We start from the raw sequence: 24,521 nt of genomic DNA on the forward strand, positions 1-24,521 counted from the left end.
TGCATTGGCCTGTCCTGGACAGAAAGTCTCACCAGCTGGTCCAACCTTGAATGGCTTATTTGTATGGTATTTCAATGGGAGAGGCTCATGTGAGGTGGACATTCTTTTACTTCGGGGCTCACTGTGAGGCCTTAAGTTGAAAAAGTGCTGACATTTTATACATTTCCTGAATCCTCAGAGTCTAGAGAGTTTCCCAATATCAAACATTTGTTTCTGTGATGTTCTTTGAAGAAACAGCGTTAAACATAGTAAAACTGGTTTTATGAAAATGGTGAAAAAATGTCCTCAGGTTTGAGTTTGAGGAGCTGTGGTTACCATGGTAATAGTCACAGAGTAGTACATTTGGGCTCAAATGAAACATGAAAATGTCTTCTTTACAATGATACCAAATACAATGGTGTAAATCAGTATCTAATGGGCTGGAAATGGCCTCAACCAAAATATGGACAAGTGTCAAAAGTGACTTTTTTGACATGGGGGTGGTTCACTTCAACAGCTGAAAACTATGATAAAGCTGTAACTCTGAAAAGGCTATCATACAAAAATATAAACCTCAGACATGGACCTACTTAAAAATCAACGATAGCCTTTGCCACCTTTTCGGTACCGATATTTGGTCTGGCCCATGGACTAATAATTCAGTATTTAAAAACGGTGGCCTATTCCTTTAAAGTCGGCAGAAAACTATCAATATCTATCTCTAAAATGTGTAATTACAAACTTAAAGATTATACATTTATTGTCTGTCAAAACACTGGCAATAAAGGAGGAAAAGAAAAGCCAATGTATGATTGCAGTTTGAGCTTTCCAGGATTTGATTTGAAGCTCTTTTGTGTTTCAAAAATGATCTGACTTGACTGTATTTAAGTTTATTCATCTTAATATCAATAAATCCCTGTTTTTCCTCTTCTACCCTAGGCTACATCCAGTCTGGTCACAGATGGCAGAGGGAACAATGGCCGAGAGGTGTTTTCTGAAGTGAATTTGGCAAAGGCCGACCCCAGCACCATCTCCGACTCCTCCATCAGCAACGCCTCGTACCCGCTCACGCAGCCCGCTCAGAGACAGCGGCGCCTCAACTCCACCAGCAACCTGCGGCGCTCCCGATTCACCGGGCCATGTTTCGGCTTGCTCTCCGGGACGGCGGACCCAACCAAGGCCCCCGCTGTGCAGGGTCCCACCTCCGAGTCCGTGTGCGTCTCTGTTCCCTCCCCCACAGACGGCAGCCAGCCAGGGAAGAGGCGAGGGGATGTCCAAGGAGAGGCGGAGCACGTCAGCGTACCTGTCTTCGCCATATCCGAAGAAGAGGATCGACAGCCACTGGTCCCAGCGGAGCACCTGAACCAGCCGGCTGCCTCCCCAGTGGCAAACGGACTCGCGAGAGGGGCATACGAGGGGAAAAGGTCCGCTGGAGGTAGTCCGAAGAGCCACAGGGTGAGGGGGGAGTGGAGGCCGTGGGGCAGTCAGGCTTCGGGAGGGGTTCTACCAGCCTCAAAAGCGTCCTATACGGTCAGTGACGTCCAGGCGCCTATCAGCCCTGCGACGGCGCTCTGCAGTGCGGTGAACCAGGTGTAACCAAGTGAAGGTTTTTTTTTACAGAGAGGAGAGACTCTGATGGGTGACTTTTGAACTTTGTGATGTAATTTCTAAAGTATAATTCCACACCAATGTTACAAGACTGAGCAAAGGTTTTTTTTTTAAAGAAAGGCTAATCTAATAATCAGTCATATTTAATCCCAATCGTACATAAGATCTAGTTTCTGTTTGATTTTGACCTTGTACCTCGCTGCCTTTTCATAAAACCTTTGCACAGCTTTATAATTAGTTTTCAGTCTAGGACTTTTGTGAGATGTATTTGAACAAAGATGGAAAAATATGCTGCTTACTTTGCCAAGGCATCGACTACCACTGAACCAGGAAAGGAAAAAAAAGACAAAACTTTCCCGATTTAATGGTCAGCAGCACTTCACATTTCAGCCATTGCACTTTGAACCACTCATGTATATGTGCTGCATTTTTGCCTACTATGGGTTTCTTATATAGGTTTGGATATTTTATTACCGTACAGTATTACAAAGTAGATAAAGTTGCTACTTTTATATATTCTCTATGTACACATTTATAGAGACAGGATTGTAAAGGGAAATATAAAAGAGTATTTACTAATATACACTGTTAAAGCTGAGTAGATAATAGCTCTAGCAATAGTATTTCAATGTGATGAATTGTAAAGTTTTAATAAAGATAATGTTTCTATGTTTTGTGCAAATGTTCTGTTAAAATAGCACTGATTAGTGTTAACATTACAACCACTGACAAAGTTTTTCAAAGTTTGTGTTTGTGTCATCTCTCGGAAATGCTCTGCTTACATCATCAGTGACATCAGCTGGAGGCAGGAAGTGATCAAGAGAAATAAGATTAAACAAAAACTAGCGATTTTAAGTGTAAAACTACAACTAAAGAATGTTGTCCTGTTGTGGCTTAAAGTGCAAGAACAAGAGGAATGACATTTGAGGTGATAAAATGAGGTTTATCTGATATTTCCAAAAACAGTTAAAATTTGCTTATCGTTACTATGACAACAGCTATAGGAATCTAGCTTCCTGCATCCAGCTAAGCCCATTGACACCACTGTCAATGGCTAAGCCCGGAATGACTTCCTGTTTCGCTCCAGCACGCCAAAATAAAAGCACACGGCTCGTCTCATTGATTAGTTCAATTATATTACAAGAATATAATTAAATACACACATTTCAAGTGTTTTGTCGGTTAATAGTTAGGCAAAAAGAAAGTTGAACTAATGAACTACTGAACTAATGAATAAGATGGTGCTTTTATTTTGGTGTGCTGGATCACTTCTTGGGAGGCGTTGCTTTGATTTAAAGTTATGCAGAGCCAATTAAAGGGTCTATAAACTTTGGGTCGTAGAGAGCGTTTTTAAGGAGGCAGGAAAAATGAGCAGTTTGTAGGGTTTGACTTGACTTTGTCACGGACCATGATGACCGGCTCAGAGCATCTCCATGAGCTGAGTTTGCAGTATCTAGCAGAACTATAGTGAACTGGTGTCAGCTGTAGAGGTTGACCGATATGGATTTTTCTCAGGCCAATGCTGATTTCAGCTTTTTTATTGGTCGATGCAGGAGTACACCACCGATACTTTGGGCACATTTTTCCAAATGTCTTGTCTATAATGCTGTGTATGATGCTTCTAAACTGTAAAATGTGTCAGTCTTGAACTGTGACAAGGGGCGCTTTACTAGAGGCATAGGGCTGATTTATTCAGGACGCTTATCAGGTACTTCAGAGGAAGCTCGTTTTTAAAGACATTTCTTATGGTTTTGAAATTATAAGCTAAAGTCTGCAACATTTAATATATAAAATACGGTCCGAGCCTCCAAGGTGTACAAACTTGTGACAGATTTTCACAGTGATGTTTCTCAGTTCTCAGGCATTATATTGGTCAATAGCAGATATAGTAAAACACCCAAATAGCCTCCAACCTCTAGTCAGGTGATGCACAAGGGGAGTGAAATCTGGCCACCCAAGTAGCGACTAATGCTATGCAACTCTAGTAATGACTTTGCTTGTTCTGATGGGAAGGTGTCAGATGAAGCAGAACATAAGTTATGCAGGGCCCAAATGTTGTGCTTGGTTGACGTGGGCAACTTTAAAATATACTCACACAAAGCTGAGGCGTGAACAGGTCAATTTTATTAACTTATGAAGTGAACAAAAACATCTAAATCTTGATTACATTACTAATTTAGCAAATAATAAACATTTACCATAGTGTATTAAGTCAATATAAGTTTCCATGTGCCTCGAGCAGGGATCTCCAACCAGTAGCTCGCCAAAGACTTTCTACATCTCTAAAATTAATAAATAATTATTACTCTAATAACTCATTTTAACACACATTTTCTGTTTGTTCTGAACCCAATGTGAGAACAGTTGAGTCAGTATTGTAAAGTACAAGGTCTGATTTTCTTTGAAATACCATCTTGGCAACTTGTTCTCCTGGGTGAACTACACCTAAGTCGCATTGTAGTGTTTTTGAAGCAAAAGTAGCTCTCTGACATTCTTGTGGTGTTAAAGTAGCTCACCGGGTGAACAGGTTGGAGACCCCTGGCCTACAGTATCTAAAAAAACAAACAAAAAAACAAAACTAGAATCATCTTAATTTCAAACAGTGCACTGATAAAATGTGATCATTATATGACATAGCCATTGACACCTTTTCATCTCTTTGCAGAAATTATCAACCTACCCAAACCATATTGTCCAGTTTTTAAGAGGAAATATTTGCCTTGGTATACGACATGAACCCTTTTCCCTCACCTCAGGGAGAAAGCATAAAGCGCTCGTCCAAAGCCTCTTTAGAAACGCTGCCTGATTGGAGCGGCTCGGGACTGTTGTTGGCTTAGGGTACCCGGATCTCCTGTAGAGAATAATTAAAACTGAGCCACGCTACGCTGAGGGGAGATCGGCTAGGACTTGTGCACAGGGCCTGAGCTGCTAAGGAATGCCACTGTGGACCCACTAAGATAGAATGGGGGGGGGAATTAGATTGAGTTTACACTGCAAATTGACTATGACTCGAGACAGAGGGCAGTGAAGGGCCAGCTTGAAAGTATATTTAGGATGATAATTCGATTTCCCCCGTCAGAGATCAAAAATACAGGGAAGGAAACAGTAGTGGGTTCATTTTCAGGTACACGACAAGTTATGTGCAAATTCTCCCGATATACAAGACTATACACATAATCTTAACCCCATAGTGCATTTTTGTGATGTTTTGGAAAGCTTTTCACAGTGGTTTTACTCTCCCGTCATCCATACAAGAGTTTGGTGGAAAATGAATCAACACTGGTCAAAATATCAGTGTTTGCGTCCTTTTTTTTGACCAAGCAGTGTACATAGAGGAGCTGAACGAATACTTTCTGAGTCCATTGTCTTCTATATGATCTTTAGGAGCATTTTTGAAACAAGTCAATGCAGTCAACTGTTGTCTGCAGACTACAAAGTCATGGTGCTTACGTCACAACTTACGGTAGTTATGGCTTAAAAGTTGGTTTTCTGAGAAAGAGTCCCCTTAATACTACTATAATCACCCAGAAGATGATTATCCAGAGAAAAGAATACAACTGAGGCCCCATACCCTCTGACTGCCTTACAACACATTGATCCCCTTCCCACAGACATGAAATCCTAACATCACATGGGATTATGAATCTACTCTAGTATGTAAGAGCTTTGACATGGCTTTTTGCGCTTGGGAACAAAGCAATGCCATAGAAAAACTGAAGAAGAAATCCTTTTCATACATGTAGATTTGCTGCAGGATTACATAAACTGGAAAACAGAAAGGAGCCAATATTGTATAATGTATATACATAAAACTGTCTCGTGCAAGATTTCCAATGTTTGATGTTTAGGTTAAAACTAAACATTTCAGTTGCATTGTTTATGCAAAAATGATATGTAAAAATATGTAATAAGCACTTGTTCACTCATTGGAGAACAATTAAAAAACAATGAAACAATCAAATTTTCACTTTAGTGAAAAGTTATATAGATGCAACATCTATATAAAAAATTCTTGATTTTACCAAGTTTATGCTTTTCAGAATTTAAGACTCTAGAACCAACCAAATACTGTAAATTATTATTTTTTAAATTCAGTATATAATTCGAACACTACAATATATTGTTTTCTAACTCTATAAAGAGGTAGTTAGTCTGGTCAGAGCTGATGTGACCTGATCAGGTGTAGGTGTGCAGGTTTACATTTTTGTGCATAGAAATATTCTATACAACTCAATGTCAAGGAAGACCACAGACATTTGAAGTGACTCATAAATGTGTACTGATTCTAGATGCAGGAGGTTTTGCATAACTAATGATTGGCAACTCAAACTGAAGAAAGAACCAAAACCATTGCATGAGATGTTCCTTGGCTTTGTCCCTTCAGCTTTTAAATCGGGTCTGCTCACAGATGTGGTTGAAGTTCCTGAAATCACAAAAAGGAAGAAGAGAAACACACAAATCACAACCGGTTTGTTATGGATCCTTACTTATGCAATGCCGCCCTCTAGTGGTCAACTATGAGAACAGCATTTTGTTTGATAGAAAAAGGTCACCAGAGTAATTCATATTTTTCATGCTGATTTTAATTCAACATTGTCGGTTTTGTTGGTAAAGCTATGGCGAATCTGGAATGAATACAAATATTTTGAATTGTAATGACTTACCGTGCATGATGCGCCTTCACCTGGGTACGACAATTACGACCCCAGTAACAATCAGGACGAGATGTAACCGCAGCTGAAAACAAAGTATGTTATTATGATTTATGACATACATAAGCTACAAGTATTACAACATTCATGCATTATCTTACATGGAAGATCATATGCAGGAATGTTCACTCTGTACTTATAGGCCAACTCCTTGAATGTTCGTAGGCCGCAGCTGTAGCACAGCACGGTGTTCGCTGAAATCCGTGAATCTGGGGGAAAAAATGATGATTAACCAGGTTAGTGCGGCTCTCATCAGCTGTGCATCGGTGGAGATGAGGCGTCACCTGAAACAGAGTAACTGCCCTGCTGTAGTCCCTGCAGTGTCTCCTGTAGCACGTCTTTCCATGTCTTCCCTTGGACAGACAGGTAATTCTGGGGAACAAAAGGTAATGTTAACACTTACTCAACATTACTAACTATTACTGCTACATAATCTGGTAAGAAAATACCTGAAGTATTTCTGATTCATAGTTATTGTTGTTGATCACACCGTCTAAACACTTCTCTGTTAGATTCAGATCTGCAGAGAATGCATTATTACACAAAAATGTTACTGTATTGACAAAAAACAGATCGTGTCCAGATACATACCACTGAATTGGGCCAGGCAGCCATAACAGTCAGTCCTTGGACATGCCCAGTACATGTGACAGAAGTATCGCATACAGATTGTACCTACATCCAGACCAAACAGATGTGTGTGTTTTCATCTTGTTAATTCAATCATATTTATACAGAATTATTGCTGTATAAGGTATATAATATATAATATATATAATAACAAGGAAACTCACATTGCTGAGAAAATTGGCTGTTTGGTGTATTTGATTCAGGGCGCCTATCTGGCATTGGCTGGAAGCAGCACGCACAGAACAGATGTGAAGCAAAAGGAGGGCATCTATACTCCTGAGGGGCTTTACGCGGGGGACAGAGCAGAGTAAATGTATAAGATCCGAATACTTCCATCTGATCTACGGAATTTTGTTGTACAAATGTATAGAATAAAAGTTTACCTGATGCCGCATCAGTGGATGTAGACGGCTGGTCACTGCTACTTACTACTTCCCCCACTGGGAGCACGCTGCCGGAGCTTGTTGCCAGCAGCACGTGCCTGATGTCACTCTTGTACCCAGGACACTGTCGGCACATCACCGCCGTCTGACTGTGAGCACAGAGCATAAAGTCATTCATTACATTAAGGGCTGTCTGTGAGCAATAAACCCTTTGGTATCGACTACAGCTTTATTTGTCTCGCTCGCTTATTGGATATACAGTATGTACATCATGCGTATTGACTATTCATGTAGTCACCTGCAAAGTGATCCATAAATATCATACATAAAACAAAGGCATTACCTGTTATCGGATGAATCGCTGTCATTATCAGAAAAATCATAAAGGTAATCTGAGCTGGCCTCCTCTTCAGAAAAAGAGCGCTCAATTACGGGCTGCCGCATGTCCTGAGTAATCTTGTTACGACTGTCCATGCTCTTCCGATCCTCTTCACTGCGACACTTTTCTGTGGTACATTAAATAAAAGCAAATAGAAGTTATTTACTACTAAAAATTATGCATTCATTGTCAAATATCAACAGCAAACCTGGATGCTGAAGGAGGTAGGCCTCCACCAGGTTGTTGAGGATGTGGTTTTTGCGTATCCTCTCCACGGGACAGCGACAGGTGGGGCACTGGGGCGAACGCTCCATCCAGCCCGAGTAGCAGGCAGCACAAAATGTATGCATGCATGGCTGTACGCTGGGAAATAAAATGTGTTTAATCATTGAAAACATTTCTTGTATATTGTCTGAATTATGTATTATAATACACTACCCTCGAGAAGAGTCTTACCTGACGCAGTCGTACAATAGGTCTTGGCAAATAATACATGTCAATGATTCCTCCATTTTATCCGTTCTCTTTGCGTCGGCTTGTGGTACAGACACAACATTGGCGTTGCCTCCAGCACTCGATCCGGATCCATCAGTGCTTGAAGAGTGCAGCACACCTGGATCAGACCCTATGTTTGTAAACACAGTGATGTTACAATATATTGTGGCCTTATTAAGACATTGGCTGTGTCCTCTATTTAGCAGACTTATTAACCTAAAAACATTTTCTATGTCATCTTTATATTCATGTCCATTATATTAACAAGGCGACGATATGCAATATAATAAAAACAAGACTTGAAATGAAGTATTTAAACGAGAGACGCAACGTGTAAAAACTAACCATTATCAATTTTCCTCTTTTTGCTTTCGGGCTTCAGGTGGTCACTCCTGTCATCTTGTGTTGTGTCCGTGTCCTTTTCTTCACCTTCACAATACAGAAAATAATAATAATAAGTGATTTATCAACCCTAATCCAAAAAACTGTAGAGCTCCACCATTAACACTTTCTCACATCACTTCTATTGTATTTTCCATTTGTTACAAACACAATACAATAAACAGCATATCTAAGGTGGTTCATACCGGTGGCAGCATGTGAGGTTGATGCTTTCACTGTCAACGCAGGTTTCCTGATGCAGTAGCTATCGGTAGAGGTAGAAGGCAGCGGGTCTTCCTGGGTCAAACCTTGTGGAGGCTTTGTTAGTAACACGGGCGAGACAGAGAGGGACATGTCGCACGATAGGAAAGGAGATGATATGCCTGCAAAAAACAGATATCAAAAGTATATTAGACTTGCCGAATAAATTGGTTATATTTGAAAGGTGTAATCCTACTTGCCGGATGTATTGTTGGAAGCATCTTGCTCTGAATTAATAAAGTGAAAGACATAGGCAACGTCTACAAAAGAGGAAAGGAAACGTTTATTGATTTTGAGCTTTATGTAACAATAACATTATTAAATACTGTATTAACATAGCAAAGACGATGATAATAATAAAGAAAAATCACTCACTTTCATGAGGCTCATTTTTTCTGTAAACAAGGTGGATGACGTCTCCATTTTGCAGTTCATGGGTCTGCTTCTTGATCAGTTTTGACATGTTGATCACAGTGCCATTAGTGCTGCAAGAATGATACCACAGACATTTACATACAGCTCAGCACAATGCAGAGTGAAATAATAATGGCAGTGATTATTCATTATAAAACACGCTTTTTTTTTTTTTTTAATTGTGTTTACCTTGTGTCTTCAAGCCACACTAAACCTGAGCTTTCATCATGTGCTATCTTGCAGTGCACTCCGGACACAAACTTGTTAGATGGAAATGACAGGTCACACCCTAAAAAACAAGCAAACATTTTGTTAAAGTATGATTCTTTTTTTACTACAATGCTACACTGATTTGTATTTCAAAATGCATTCAATAACGAGAATGTCTTTGCACTCTTTAAACCTTTCTCTTGTCCTGACACCAACTCCCCAATTAAGCCCAGGCCATTTGCATTGCTTAAAAGGTAGACTGCAAAGCCTTGAACAAAGCAGACAGACTCGTTGGGAAATATGGGCCTACACTTTTCTTTGGCATAGCCGTACAAAAAAACTACTTAATATTCTGCACACATGTTCTCAATGGGCGCCTTTTGTTATCATCACAAGGGGCTGTCTAAGTTTGGTCACTAAAGAAAGCTTTGTGCTTTAAAGGGGGAGGATGGTCCAGACACTCAGACATGTCTACACTGCAGACATATTTTTGCTTTGTGTAGCACAAGGTAAATGGAGAGAAATTCAACACCTCGTAATGTCCAACACAAGCAACAAAAAGTTGATATAAAATTGAAATGTCTCACCTCTTTTCCGACCCACTGTGGACTCCCTGTTGAACAGCAGCACTTCATCACTAGAGCCCACTTTTACCAGCTTCCCCCACGGACCACTTGTTTTGTGGCTGTCCATCCTGATTGTCTTCAAAGTGAAACTACTAAAGACAAACAGTAAAAGACGTAACAACAGGTTAGCATTCTTTCTACAAACACAAACCGAACAGATTAAGTAACAAGCATCACATAAGTAACAGGTAATCGTTGCGCATGTTTCTCGTCTTGAGTATTTCTTCTTGTGTACATATCGCTAGCCTGAGCCAAACTTCAGTAAAGTACTGTAGCAAAGTGACGGACTGCTAACGGAAGTTAGCCGCTAACTGCTGCCTCCAGGAGGCGTAAAACAACACGGTCTGTCCCCGACCGCTAACACACATTATACAATCGGAAACACTTGCCTTGTTGTTAAACCCTGTGGTTTTGCTGCTGTATTCAGTAAAAGTTAGGACTTCTTTCCCTCATGTTTCGGATCGCTCCGCCACACTTCCTGCTTAGCCCAGCTTTGACATTATTTACCGTCATCAGCTGATGGAGGAGGGGCCTGGGAACAAGAGTGTCCTCAGCAGCACTCACAGGCGCGCGCCTCCTGGCCAGCAGGAGAAGCGACTTTAGCTCCCACACAAATGCATATTTTGACTTGTATATCACTCATATTCCAACTGAGTTCAAACCATAGGCTATTGTTTTCAAATTGTCAACATTTATTTTTTGAAGTAGGCTCGATTATACTGCAACCTACACCTTTTACTAGGACAGTGATTCCCAAAGTGTGGTTCGGGACTCCTCGGGGGTTCGCGAGGCCTTGGGTGGGGGTCCCCAGATGATTTGCATGAAATACGATCATACAGGAGGTATAGTTTTAAGTGTAAAACTGCATATAATTTATGAAATCTATTCCAATATTAAAGTTTAAATACATAATAACTTGATTTTAATGTTTTTTCTGCCTTAAAGCAGCATAAGAGGCAATAACTTTACACAATGAGGAGTTGTTTAATGTTAATTTTTGCAGTCCCAGTTAAAAACAGTTGGGGAATCCCAGTATGAGGAGAGAGAAGTCCAATGAATAGGTCAGAGTTGAGCAATGTTAGGCTTGGGGCCAAATCAGTTCCAGATATCCTTTATATGGCTGCTTGTACACAATGGAGATAGACATGCACCTAAAAAGAGCTAAAATGTCAATTCCTTTGTACAAAATATATTTTTTTTTAATTTTTTGTCTTGTTTTAAGAAAAGAACAGAGGATTTGATTCAATACAGCAGGGGTTCTCAACGTGGGGGTCGGAACTCCCATTGGGGTCTCAAGATAATTTTGTTGGTCACAAACAACTGTTATTGGGTTCACAACTAAAAAAGATATTGAAAAACCACTGCGTTACTGTTCAAATTGCATGCCTATATTTTTGGGCCTTTCTAAGCGACATACGTAGGCTATATAACCTATTTTCATATGTAATACATCCTATGTAGAAAGCCACTAGCCATTAGCCTTGTATTGATTTGATTGTACGATCTATCACCCCAATTCACCATCATGATCTCTTGCATACATCAGTTAATAACGTGTGAAATACGTCTTCTTCTTTTTTTCTCAGAGAGAGTGGGTATTTAAGAGATAGGCATCTTGATTTTTTGGTAGAGCAGTCATGCTCAAGTGTGTTGCTCTCCGGACCCACTGTAACTCGTGACCCAAATAAGAAATGTCTTATATAAGTAAGTAAGTGCTTTAATTGTCAAATTGCATAGGTTAGTCCTCGTACCTATTGGAAACCGACCATCAGTGCTCCTCTGAAACGGTGCACCGCCTCCTGGGTTTGTCCCTGTTTCAGAGCGTGGTGTCCAGCACTGGTCAGCTCCTCCACCTCCTCCTTCTTCTAATAGATATGTAATGTAAAATACAGTATTTTTCTTATACGTTTATGTTGAATATACATTAACTAAAGCTAAAATGATGACCAAAGCAACAGTCATTTTAATAGATTCAGATGTTTCCATAGTTTTGAAGAAGATAAATACTGAAAGAAATGTACTCTATAAAGCTCGCAACCCACTGACAATGGTTCCATGACCCACTTTTGGGTCCAGACCCACCAATTGAAGTTGTAGGCTACTTCTATTTCATTTCAACACTCACCACTTTTACAATATGGGGGAAGTATTGCTGCGTCCAAGGACACATCAACAGTGTGAAATGGCTAAAATAGTTACTTCTAAATCTTCCATTTTTAATATGGTCTACTCGAGACCCAAGGCATCAGATATTTGTTCGACAGCCACTATAGCTCCCAGTCCTTTCTACGTAACTTAAATTTACATATGGCATATTCTCTAAGTGCAATGAACTTGTTAAACAAAATCTGTAAACATTTAAATATGGTCAAGAATTAATAAGGAATGTCAATTCAATTTCTCTCTGTGTTGCTGTTAACTGTCTAAAGTGGACAGTACTCAAGTGCCCAAAGTGCGGCCCGCGGGCCAAATGCAGCCCTCAGACCAAGTTTTGGTGGCCCTCAGGCTTCTTGTTGGCACACATCTCTAGAGAGAGCACTTTTTACTGGAAGTCTCTCAACTCCACACGATTAAAACCTGAAATCTCACATATTACCTGAGACAGAGCTGGCATTAAGGTTTCAAGCCTAAATAAAGGGATGGGGCATGATTTAAGCCTCTCTTAAATGCACCAGGGTGAATGATGATATGCAGCCCTTGATAAAAAAAAAAAAAAAGTTAGGACACCCCTGCCAGGTTTCAGGCTTTTCTTGTGTTATTTGTATTATTGGAATAGTATCATTGACAGCTTTAAAGTAAGACGTAGCAGTGATATGAATGAAATCAAGACAAAACTAAACTTTGTAAGACGTTGATGATTTTGTTGCAAAATCCTATGGACCTATTATGTACTTGAGACGCCCCGTCAAACACACTTAAATGCTGTAGTCCCAGATAAAAGTGGGTTGATCCTTCATGTTTAAAGGAGAGCGATGAGTTTCTCTAATAGAAATAGCAAACGAGTCCTTAATGCAGGACTAATCTGAGCGCTCGCCCGTCTATTCCCCAGCAGTGCATTATTAATGGTCAGTGCGCGGCTGCTGAGTTCAGGGGCCTCTCCTCGCTAATGCGTCCATTCCTCATTCTGGGATGTCTGCAGAGAAAATGCCACACACACGTATGCGAGCGCACGCGGCTACACACCGCGATGTGCCGTCCATGCAAACCCCACTCTTAAGGGAAATTATTATATTTTTAGTTGGCATTCAGTGGTGAGCGCAGAATCCTCGGCAGATCCTTTGATAAGGTCACAACGGCAAATTGAATGTGGCTCAGTGAATCCCACACCCGCTCTGTCAATCAGCACGTCCTAATTGGATCAAAGATTACTTGTGGCAGCTGTATAAAACATCAAACGAGTAATTAAATGAAATAATGAGAAAATAAACCTTAATGTTGCCAAGTGGGAATGGAGGCAAAGCGGAGGAACGTGATTCCGCTGTGCTCGGTGAAATTATCTCTCTCCTGCTCGGGCTAATTGCTGGAGGATGTCCTCTTAACTGAGTGTGAAAAGCTGTGTCTAATTACTGCAACATTAATCAGGCATTAGCATGTTATCACAAGGTTAACTTATCAGGAGGGGCCCAGAAGCAGCTGGAGGTGCCACTTACCAAGGGCTGCGTTCTTCCCAAAAGGCCACAAGGGGTCGCGCTTGCTCTTCCAGTCGACCCCTCACTGCAGAGCTCCTCTCTCCAAAGACGCAGAAAGCAGCCACAATGGGAAGGAGAGAAGGAAAAAAAAGAAGGCGACCATGTTGAATTTGCTTTGTGTGCATTGGCCTGTGCAGATTGAGGATGTCCGAATCCAATATGCAGCTATTTCCTGCATGTTGTGCATTACAAATCAGTGCATTTGCCTTCGGGGCAATAAAACACTTGCAGCCATAATGTGCTAACACCTTATTCTATGCAAGGCGCACTACCAAAGGACATCTCCTCAATAGGGGCTTAGAAGAATTACATGGACCGAATCTGTGAAATCAATGCTAAACAATTGTGTGCTTAGGGAAGCAGCTGATTGTTATGGTGTAATGAAGATTGACTGGATTGTGATTGCAAATTACCCACTGCTGCTGAAATGTGTTTAAAGACAAAACAGTACAGTATCTTCAGTGTCAAATAGGGGCTTTAATTATTGCCGATGACATGCAAAATAATACTGACACTCGCATGTTCTCAGAAACAGCCGCAATGCTTATGCAGTAACATCACCTGACAGAGACACATTCAGCCCTGAATGTGCCTTTTTTTTCATAGCATTACTGTATTCCTGCATTTGTTTATGTCTCTGTATGGTTGGTAATAGGTTTGTTGCTGCAGTGTTATCATATTTGTAAGGTCAGTATCAACAGTATTTATTATAACAATACTGATAAAGTGTAAAATGCCTCTATTAGCCTTCATCCTGAGGCCTATGCATGTTTCTAACACGATTTTCTGACAGTGTGCTATTTTACTCAGGGCTCTAGACTTAACATTTTAGGGCAAGTACCTGCAAGATTTTTATCTTTAGGTGCATCAGGGGATACCACTAAAGAAATGCCTCATCAAAAGGGTTCAATGCCAATTACTTCAACAATATGTTTATATCAATATGTTTTAATCCATACATTTTACATGAATATAAATATTTGACAAAAAACGTATTTGCTTTTCTTTTATTTCAACACCATTTACATTTATGAATGAACGCATCTGGAATTATGTTTTAAACAAACAAAAGGTGAAATAGATGCTTTGATGACCAGTTTTGACATTTTCTCAATGGGCTTCACGATGTAGTCGCCAGAAATGGTTTTCACTTCACAAGGACTGCATTTCAGGGATGACCTTATGAAGCTCATTGAGAAAATGTTTTATGTTGTTTCACCCTTTTTTGTTTTCTACATAATCCCTTGTGTTCATTCATAGTTTAATGTCTTCAATGAGAATCACAGAATGTAAATAGTGTTGATAATTAAGAAATGCCAATACATGAAAAGTGTTTCTGAACTTGTACTGTAGGTCTGTATTTTGACTTTAGGAGACAGAACTATAGACTCTTTTCTACTTATACAGTTGCACCTAATGATCTTATGCACATTGTCCCAAATTAAGAAGCCCCAAAAAGAAAAATATGTTATTGCTCTACATTAGTGTTGCCTCAATATCTATGTTACATTCACGATTCAACTTTTCAGAGCAGAATTACCAGTTCATGAAATTAACATCTGTTTATGCTTATAGTAGTGGACTATTCAGCTAAAACAACTGTGCCCAGACCCAAGGCTTTCGTATAATTCTAGCTGTCACTAGTTTGTCTTTTCAATCGTGTGTGCCGTACTGGCCTATATCCTCATCTGCACATTGGTCTGGCAGTAAGCACCCTGACTTCATTATACCATCAGCTCTCATCAGAATTCTGCAGCTAAGGCAGCAGCACCTCCAGCAGCAGAAACCTCGCCAAAGGCACTCATTTGTCAGAGAAGCACAGAGATCACAGGCCGACAAATCTCCCACGTCTCCCAGACTGTCAAGCTCTTTGCCTGCATATCAAAGACAAAAGAACAGAGCAGGAGCAGAGGAGAGCAGCCATATAGCATTCATGAAATGCTCGGCTGTGTAAAAACCCTCCTTTGAAAACGCTTATTAGTCTGGGCGAGGGAGATTACAAGCAAATAAAATTACGTTCATTGTGATATTTGATTTCATAATACCCCCGGAATTATAATTACACTGCGCTGGCACTTTTGATTTAAAACCCATTTGGCGACAACAAAGAGATGTAGATGGGAATGGGCGGTTGTGCATCTAGAGGCTGCGATGCATATTATTAGGTCTGTTTCACCAGAAGTAACATTTATGGAGAAGATTGCAATCAGGGGAGAGAGATTCAACAATATGAATGTGACAGGTTTAGTTATATCTATCAACCAACAAAAGGGGAACAAACACAGATCAGGGATAACATTAGACCTATGACCAGGAAACTAAACTTCTATCAAGATCTCTGTTTGGGACGTGTTCAGCTGAGAGTAAATTTGTGGGAGAAGCAAGCAGATTTGAGACAGACAAAATTGGGAAGGCATAAAATAGATTGTGCCATGTATCATATAAAGACTTAGAAATATATATATATAAAAATGGGAAACAAAGGCCCCAAAGAAGCATGTTGGAAAGGCCCTCAACAGGACGGCCCTGGTAGTTTCCAGTCTGCAGTGGGTCAGTATTTAAACACACAGCAAACTGGCAACAGATGCTACAAGTGATGAGCTTGTTTGATCCAACAGATGAGCAACTATTTCTCATATGGTAAGAAAAAAAAGCCAAACCCTAACCCTTTACAAAGGTGCGTTTAAAAACCTAATTGACCTCTATAGACGTCATTGGCAGTCAATGGGTTAAGGTTCAAAATTAGTGTGAAATCTTTATAGTCACCACTGCTATTGATGTATTTATTCGTTTATATATTTGGGAGTTCATTGGGCATCAGGACACCACGCCCGGTTGTAGCTATGGGCTAAATTGCATCTGTCGCACTCACAAACACACTCTCACTATTCATCCTGCCCAATTGTATCCGGTTTTAGTGCCACATGCACAGGAAGTTTTTTTTTTCCTTTCTTCAAGATGCATTATGGAGCCTTTCATGCAGGGCAAAAAAAAAATGTTCCACCTTATAGTGCCCCACCGGCTGTGTGGGTGGTTAGCTTAACATCTTTACTTTCTGCCCTTGGATTGATTGTTTTTTTAGGTTTCTGGTAAGTTTTCACTGCACAACCATGCTAACCAGTCAGTCGCTGGGTCACTACAAGTTCAAATATGCATTTATATCAACTTTTTACTGGGCATAATGCACCTTTAAGTTGATACAATATGTTTTGTATAGTAAGTAAATCACCGTTTTTAAGCGCTAGAATTTTGAGGCAAAATACTTACTACAGTATAGCTATTTTTACGTTTTAAGATGCTGTTGTATTTTGTGCAGTAGTACCATCCTGGGGTTGACAGTAAAAAGGCGAGAAAGGTAAGATAACTGAGCTGTGGCTTTGTGAGCTTGAAATCTAGCGACAACAGCATCCAATATGGCGGCGGATGGTGTTTATGTGACTGATAAAAAATTCATTGTGAATGAATAAAAATGAATAAAAATCAAGTTATTACATCAATAAATCAAACCGGTGTTAGCTTGACTACTTAGTTGGTACCAGTGGAGTTTGGCATATGCTGTTGAATAATATGCGCCGACTGAAAGACAGACAGAAGGGTGGAGATAAGAGACATTCTTGGGCGGCACAGAGACCAGGCATGAGAAGAGGCAGCCTGATAGCAGTACTTGTTGTTCTGATGTGTTAAATAGCTGGCCTTCAACACTCCAATCAATGTCTGAGAGCCACTGTGTAGCCAAGGGTTGTGTGAGATAGCACAGATGGCCCAAGTCAGTGGAGCCATGCCTGCTCTTGTGTTGTGAAGGGATCACGATGAATCTGAATAAAACTCATGAGGTATTACTGCCATTAAATTATGAGAGTCCTTTTTCTCTCAGAGTGGAAAAAAGTTGCAACAAATGAACAAATACGCATTATATTACCGGTAAGTAATATAAAGTGTTAAAAAATAGCCTATGAATTGAACTTTTTTGGGGCCATTCTCTGTAATGAATGGTCTTGTGTAGAAGTTTCCTCCAAACAATCAACCAAAACATAGAAAATGTGCAGCAGCCAGACCCATGTTCTGTATGTTCCACTGAAGTCATGAATTAAAGTGTACCAAACCTTTTCGGTGGGACATGACTGGCATTTCGAGCGAGCTCCCGGACCCAAAGTCCATGTCGACTAATCTGCAAACAATCCTCTGTCGTGAGTAGAAGAACAAGGCCCTCGAGCTGTGACATTAACGAACATGCCATGATAAGATAGAGCTAGTTATCTCGCTGTATGGAACTCCTGCTCAGATAAGAGATAAGGGCCTTTCAGAGCATGTACGCTGCCAGACACATTTTCAAAAGAAGAGAGCTGAGAAGAGACTGGAATGCTAAGGAGCGAGTCACAATATGATCAGAACACTATTGCAGAATAATAACAACAGTGGTTTTAATCAAATGGCTGCTTTCATGTCCATTTGGGTGTAGCTATGTATTACCACCGACCACATTTTGTAACCTGCCAGAAATAAATAATCAATATTTTATGAGCGACAACATATATCTTGTGGCTGATGATACATATTTGGCAGCTGTGTGTGTCATCCATTTAGTTTCAACCTCACGTTCTCTTTATTGGACTATTTATGCTTTAGTGGTTTCTGGACCAAAAATGTGCAACACAGTCTGAAACCTACAAATCCAATTATAGGCTACAAGATTAAAAATGTATTTCTCTTGACCCTCACTAAAATGTTTGCACCCCGAATCAATTCTAATCTATTGATTTTCCGGCTTTAATTTTTTATCTGGGAGGCTTCAGAATAACCCCAGCATAGGCCGTGTGTGTTATCATCAATGGACTGTGCAGAGGAGGTGGCCCAGTTTAAAGCCGCACTGCGAACATTCGAGGTTATGTTGCTGTACCCCGGAAAGAGCACAGAAGGGCCATTGGCTCTAGGGCCACCTGTCTGGCCTCTCAATTTTCTCCTTGACCTCTTACCCCCCCCCGCCTTAACTGAGCTCCAAGACCAGACAGGTACGTATCAACTTGTTTAAGCTCAGGGAAGAACATATCTCAGTTTGGAAAAACAGTGGCCTGTTCTTTTAAAAGAAAAGCAATAAAATAGCGACAAAAACGAGGATGAAAACGTGACAAAGATGTGCCGGGAAAACAACAAAAATGGCCATTTTTTTTTGGACAAAAACGTGATGAAAAAAGCTATGAAAAACCAACAAAACCATGGCAAAAACTGACAAAAAAGAGATGAAAACACAACAATAAAGCAATGAAAAAGCAACAAAAAAGCCACAAAAAGAGCCAAAAAATGTGACGAAAACCCGGCAAAAAGCCACAAAACAAGGAGGCTGATGAAAAAGCCACAAAAAACAACACAAATGTGACAACAATGCGGCAACATGTCAAAAAGTTACAATCACTTTTGTAGGTCTTAGCTTTCAAATCAGACATTACACCAATGGCCGCTGCATGGCGGCTCTGCTTAGCGACAACGGCACTAGAGGCCCCCATTGCTCCGCCATTGCTGTAGTACGTCCCTGTAGCCGCTACTTCCCCATTGGAAAGCATTGGACTCTAGACACGTTAAAAACAACTTTAAAGCCTGGTTTCTAATTTTCTTAAACTTTCTACAGCTAGATATTCCTCTTGTGATAACGCTGGGTTAGTTACAATTAAAGGGACCAGGCTGGCTGGTTTTCGTAACAATATTTTGGGGAAATCTCGTACTAATGAGGGCCGGACTGTTAGCATTGGAGCTGCGCGAGCTACACGTCACACAAGGGCCGAGTCTACTGTACAGTGAAGATCCCGCTCTTATGCCCTTCTTAGGAACATGCTTCGTCAGGTAGGAGGAGTCTGTTTATCGTGGTCATTATGGTAAACGGGGAGGAGTGAGAAGGAGCTGTCTACAGTCTATGCGTTACACTGTTGCTCTCCAGTCAAGAAACTTTTAGATTTGGGTAAAGCCGAACTGGAGAAAAGGCACTCGGTGAAGAGGTTAAAACAGTCATGTGGAAGTGCACATTAACATTAATTTGGGCCAGGCTGGTCAAAGTCCAGGGCTGTTTTTCAGTCCCTGGCTATGCCCCTTCTGTTGCAAAACTTAAAAACATACAGTAGATGACACCAAACATGCTCGTATTTATAATCTAAAACACAGGTTCTGAACCTGGTTGTCAACACCCACGCATTCGATATGAATCGCCATATCAAATTGGAAGGAGAAGCAAGCATGCTCACAGTAAAGAGGACACTGGTTTTCTTTGGGTAGTTTTCACCAATAAAAACACCCGTAGATTAATCCTTCTATTTTATTCTGTTTATTTGGTGAACTATTACGCTGTACAGCCCATGGCTTTAACAGGCAATGCAAGTTCAAACTAATAAAAGATTTATTGTAACTCAGCATGTGACAAGATCATTTTACAAGGAAAGTTTTTTATTTTCAAATTAGTTAATTCCAAGCTGTGAAATAAAACAACCCCTGACAATTTTAGGGATTTTTATGTTGGAAAGGAAACCCTCACATGCCGATGCCAGGAGAGCGCGAGGTGCTGCGTGTCTGCCAGCATCAAACTGAATAAACGCCTGCGAATATGCCCACACCACCAGAGGGGACGGACTCGGCTGTAATTCCCATTCTGCGGCTTGGAAAAACTTCCGCCCTTTTACGATTCGGTGCCAGGCGGCTCGGAGGCGATCCCAGCAATGATGAGCCAGGGAACGCTGTGTTAACTGAGCTCTGGAGAAATACGGTCACGGCTAGATCCATATTCAAATAAACTTCACTCTTGGCCCGCCGACAGTGGCCATGTTGTCACCAGCTGGCACTGCCTCTCAGCGGCCCATCAAATACTGAGGCGCTTTTGATTAACGGCTCCACGGCTAATCACGGGCCCGGCCTGTGCCAAGTTGGACATGCTGTAGAGATGGACATCATTTGCTTTTAAAATCTATTGGTGTGGTTTTCAAATGGTGATGCGGGTATCGCTTGTGGTACAGGACTTTGTAGCTACAGTTGGTGTCTAAATATTTTACGTCAAACTTTACACTGGTCTAAGTCCTTGTCCGTTCATAATTATTGTCTTAATTAGAGGTCGACCGATGTGGGTTTTTCTAAGGCTGATGCCGATTTTTGGGGATTTTTATTGGCCGATGGCGATGTGCTTGGCTGATATATTTGACCAATATTTGTCTGGTCTATAATCCTGTAAACGTAGATACTTGGACACTCGAGCGAAGGCCGTTTTTTTTTTATTCCTTTAGATGATTCAATTATAGTTTCTATCCCAGCCTTGATTAGTTGCCGCTAGCATGAGCATCCTGCTGTTAGCATTAGCATACTGTTGCTAGCCGCGGCATTTTGCGCGTCGATCAAAAACACAATCGCAGAAGCTAAAACTAACTCAGCGATTTAATTCTCGAGGTTCTGAGCTTCAAAATGACATACAGCATGCCCATGTTGACTGAGGCTTAGTGCTAACCAATTTAATCTAATTAAATGGGTTGTCGGACCAATGGCATGGCACCGTTTCTCTGTTCCCCTGAGCCCTCGGGAGTTGTGGGAGGACCGTTGACAGTGGATTGGGAGGACTCGTCACTATCACTTTCGGTCCAGGAGATATCTGCTTTTTATTGGCCGATAGCTGATATTGTAAAATCTCCAAATATCGGCCCGATATATTGACAGGCTGATGTAATTAAGAGGTGGATTAGCCTCTATCAGAGAAGCTCATGGTTCATCTGTATCAAAACAAACATGGCGGCTTACACAAGATAAAAAACAAAACAAAAAGTGATGACACAAAGGACTGAAAAGTAGCATGTAGGCTACTACTGGCAAAGTTCTGAGCTTTACTTCGAATGATAAGGGAAAATTGAGAATAAAGGTTTTCCACATTTGAGCAACATACAACAAGGTAACAACTGTGTCATAAAATTAACTTATGCAGTGGGGAGGGTTTCAGATACTACTGTGTTAAAAAAGAAGCAATGTGTCTCACTCACAGGCTAAGTGTAAACCTGCTGGTACAGTATATTCAAGTACCGTTTGTTTGTTGTTTGTAACAAATTATAAAATTATGACCAGTGGTTGAATGCGTTGAAAGGACTTTTATTCAGTCAGTGTGTCTTTGGACTACTTTGCCTACCTTCGAGTATTTTTTCATCAGTGCATTTTTATAATTCATTTCATCTTTTGATCGTCCTGGAAGAGAATCACTGTAGTGTTCCTGTTCAATCTCTGCATCTGTTCTATCCTGGTTCAATGAAGGGCTGAATTTGATATGTGGACTCTCATCCCTACATTCTTAATGGGAAATCAATAAATAATTGATCACAAAAGTAACCTTGTATATAAGCTTTTTTAGTCTTCTGTTTAGGTTAGGTCTTGTTACTCGTGTTTAAATCAAGGCCTAATTATGGTTTTGGGCATTGTTGCGTCTTGGCTTGTGACTGGTTAAGTTTTAGATCAAATTAGTTAAGTCTCGGTTTATTTTTCTGTAACAAGATGTGGTTGAAGTCTCAGGTCTTTACATAAATCCATATTTTTCTTTGTGTTTTGGACCCGTTTTTCAAGTTTCAAGGTAGCTTAAAAAAGCCAATATCAATGGTTTGAAAATAACTGTCATTGTGTGTCATTAAGTTCAGGGCACAGTCATGGGCACAGTCATGGGCACAGCGCCATCCTGCGGGTCCTTGAATGAAAGTGTTTTGACTGCCAGATGCACCCAGCTGCATAAATGTTATTCAGTTTTTATGGTTTGTGTACATAATATGGTCAGTGTGGGATACTGCGCGGCTCCACTGGAAGACACTGGCTGGAAAAATCCTTAAAATTGAATCAAAGTGGAAAACTTATTTTGGCTGCTGGCTCTTTGGTACCTCCCTCATTTCCATCTCCACAAAGTTTTTGAAAGCCCCTCCCTGCTATCATCCTTGAGGTTTCTCCATGGACAGCTGGATAAAGCTCCCAGAAATTGTTCTCATCAAGTAAATGATTTTGTTGAATTCATATTGGTCTGTGGTCGAAAAGAGCAATTACTCTACAAAGTCTGTTTATTTGGGAAGACCTTGAGTATCCGGTTACTGTTTGGCTATTGCACCTGATGCTTTCTGATATTTCCAAATGATAAAGAAATCTTGAAATAAGTGAAATTTCCTTGTAATAGTTCTTTTGTCCTTGATTTTAGAGGAAATCTGTCCATGGGGCAAGACATTTACACTTAAATTAAGGTAAGACAACTACAACAGTTGTCAAACCATTTGCACATTTGTTTCTCAATGTATAGTTATGATAACCAGTGACCGCAGGAATATTAGTCATAAATCCGCCTGAATATTTGTCAGAAGTCCAGAGGTGCAAAGACATTAGACAGCACTTTGTCACCAGCGTCCGGAATTCACACCATTCGCTTATTTCCAAGTCGACTCCTTCACCGCGAGTGGCCTGGTTTGTGTCAGCTGCTGCTACTCAAACACTCAGGGCTAAAAAAAGATGTTGCTGGCCTTTTTAGGAGCTCAAAAACAACATGGAGGCTACAAAGAGCACTGCAACACGGATCTACATCCAGAGCTCTTGACTCCATGCACTTTCTCAGCCCGTGGTTCAGATAGAGTTTAGTGGTTTCCTATGGTTCTCATCACCCCTGCAGGGAGATGAGCTTCAACTCCTAAATCAGCAGACCCAGCAGAGGCCCGGGCAACCCAAATGTGATCATGGCAGGGGCCTCTCGTCTCATTACTGATCTCCATTTGAAAACGGCCTTCGAATGGGAACTAATGCATTAGCGCTCACTGGGGAAACATCTATGGAGCCACTATATAGCAGCAGCTCCAATTCTCTTTCATACATGTTTTATCAGTGGGGGAGAGCAGAGAGAAAGGGAGCTTGGACTGAACCATTCATTTGGTGCAGATCTTATTAGCTTGGCACAGTGTTATGAGCTGCCATTGTGCTCCATTAAAGCCCTCAGGCCCGCTCCACTGTTTGTTGAATCTGAGGTGAGCGCAGTGCCAAGCGTTTTTGGATGTGTTTGGAACCATGGAAATTCAATCCCAAATGCTCAGCGCTGAGGTTTCTCACAGATAAATGAAGGGGATTAGTGGAACAATAAAACAACGTCTTACCTCAGATACCACCATATCCTATTAATTGAAAGCAGAGAAATGTGTGTAAATATACAATCTAGGATTACAGTCGTTTTTCTACTGAGACGATCTTTTGTAAAGCCCTGTCAAAATAAATGTTTGTTCAAATGAGAAGCATGTATAAATACATACAGAAAACCATTCATAATTCTTGTTCCCAAAAAAACAAAACACTGGAAAAAAAATAAAAAATCTCCTGCCAAGTCAAGTGAAGAATGGCTTTGGAAAAGAGCTGACAATTGCAGCCGCTGTAATAACCCACCTTGGGTTGGATATGCTAGGCAATGTGTCAATTGATTCCCATCTGATGATGGACTGTGCGCTGAAATAAATTGACCTTGCCAGACGATGAGTGAAATTGATGGAGCTTTTCATCTCCGGAGGCCGTTCACACTCAGCCGGAAAATGGATAGAGCACAGGCCAGAAGGATTGAGGTGGGAATGTGAGGTGTTGTGTCTTTTACTCACCAAGGCTTCTGTGGTGAATAAAATGTGTGAAAAATCACTATGCAGTAACAAGTACAGGTCTTAAGTACCTGTTGTTGACCAGATGATTATGACTAAAAGCACAAGCGCTTAAGTGGAGCTGACCACAGGCAGATGCCACCCATTTGG

The 24,521-nt window shown here is 40.7% G+C and overlaps 2 protein-coding genes across 4 annotated transcripts in view; one reads left to right on the forward strand and one right to left on the reverse strand.

Moving 5' to 3' along the window:
* LOC306971380 (uncharacterized protein) overlaps nucleotides 1–1,633 on the forward strand; it is a 28,010-nt gene extending 26,377 nt beyond the window's left edge. For both annotated transcript variants that reach the window (XM_079567624.1, XM_079567623.1), the window contains exon 7: nucleotides 919–1,633. In XM_079567624.1, coding sequence (XP_079423750.1) covers nucleotides 919–1,575 — 657 coding nt within the window. In that variant the 3' untranslated portion in view covers nucleotides 1,576–1,633. The remainder of the gene's footprint in view (nucleotides 1–918) is intronic.
* A 3,981-nt stretch (nucleotides 1,634–5,614) lies between these two features.
* Nucleotides 5,615–10,595, reverse strand: chfr (checkpoint with forkhead and ring finger domains, E3 ubiquitin protein ligase). Of its 2 annotated transcripts, none has more exons than XM_079564910.1 (18): nucleotides 10,468–10,595; nucleotides 10,040–10,167; nucleotides 9,432–9,531; nucleotides 9,204–9,313; nucleotides 9,029–9,088; nucleotides 8,774–8,950; nucleotides 8,532–8,615; nucleotides 8,148–8,316; nucleotides 7,900–8,054; nucleotides 7,656–7,818; nucleotides 7,313–7,461; nucleotides 7,094–7,213; nucleotides 6,891–6,974; nucleotides 6,749–6,819; nucleotides 6,584–6,671; nucleotides 6,401–6,508; nucleotides 6,252–6,324; nucleotides 5,615–6,010 (listed from the first exon to the last, which is right to left on the reverse strand). In XM_079564910.1, exons 2-18 carry the CDS (start codon nucleotides 10,143–10,145, stop codon nucleotides 5,968–5,970), a joined length of 1,860 nt encoding a protein of 619 aa, XP_079421036.1. In that variant the 5' UTR covers nucleotides 10,146–10,167; nucleotides 10,468–10,595; the 3' UTR covers nucleotides 5,615–5,967. The 2 variants fall into 2 exon arrangements, with proteins under 2 accessions (XP_079421036.1, XP_079421037.1); XM_079564911.1 differs by having other exon boundaries at nucleotides 10,040–10,170; nucleotides 10,462–10,587.
* Between the last annotated feature and the right edge of the window lie 13,926 nt (nucleotides 10,596–24,521).

Source organism: Gobius niger, assembly GCF_951799975.1.
Source record: "Gobius niger genome assembly, chromosome: 1".
In the NCBI taxonomy this organism is placed as follows: Eukaryota; Metazoa; Chordata; class Actinopteri; order Gobiiformes; family Gobiidae; genus Gobius; species Gobius niger.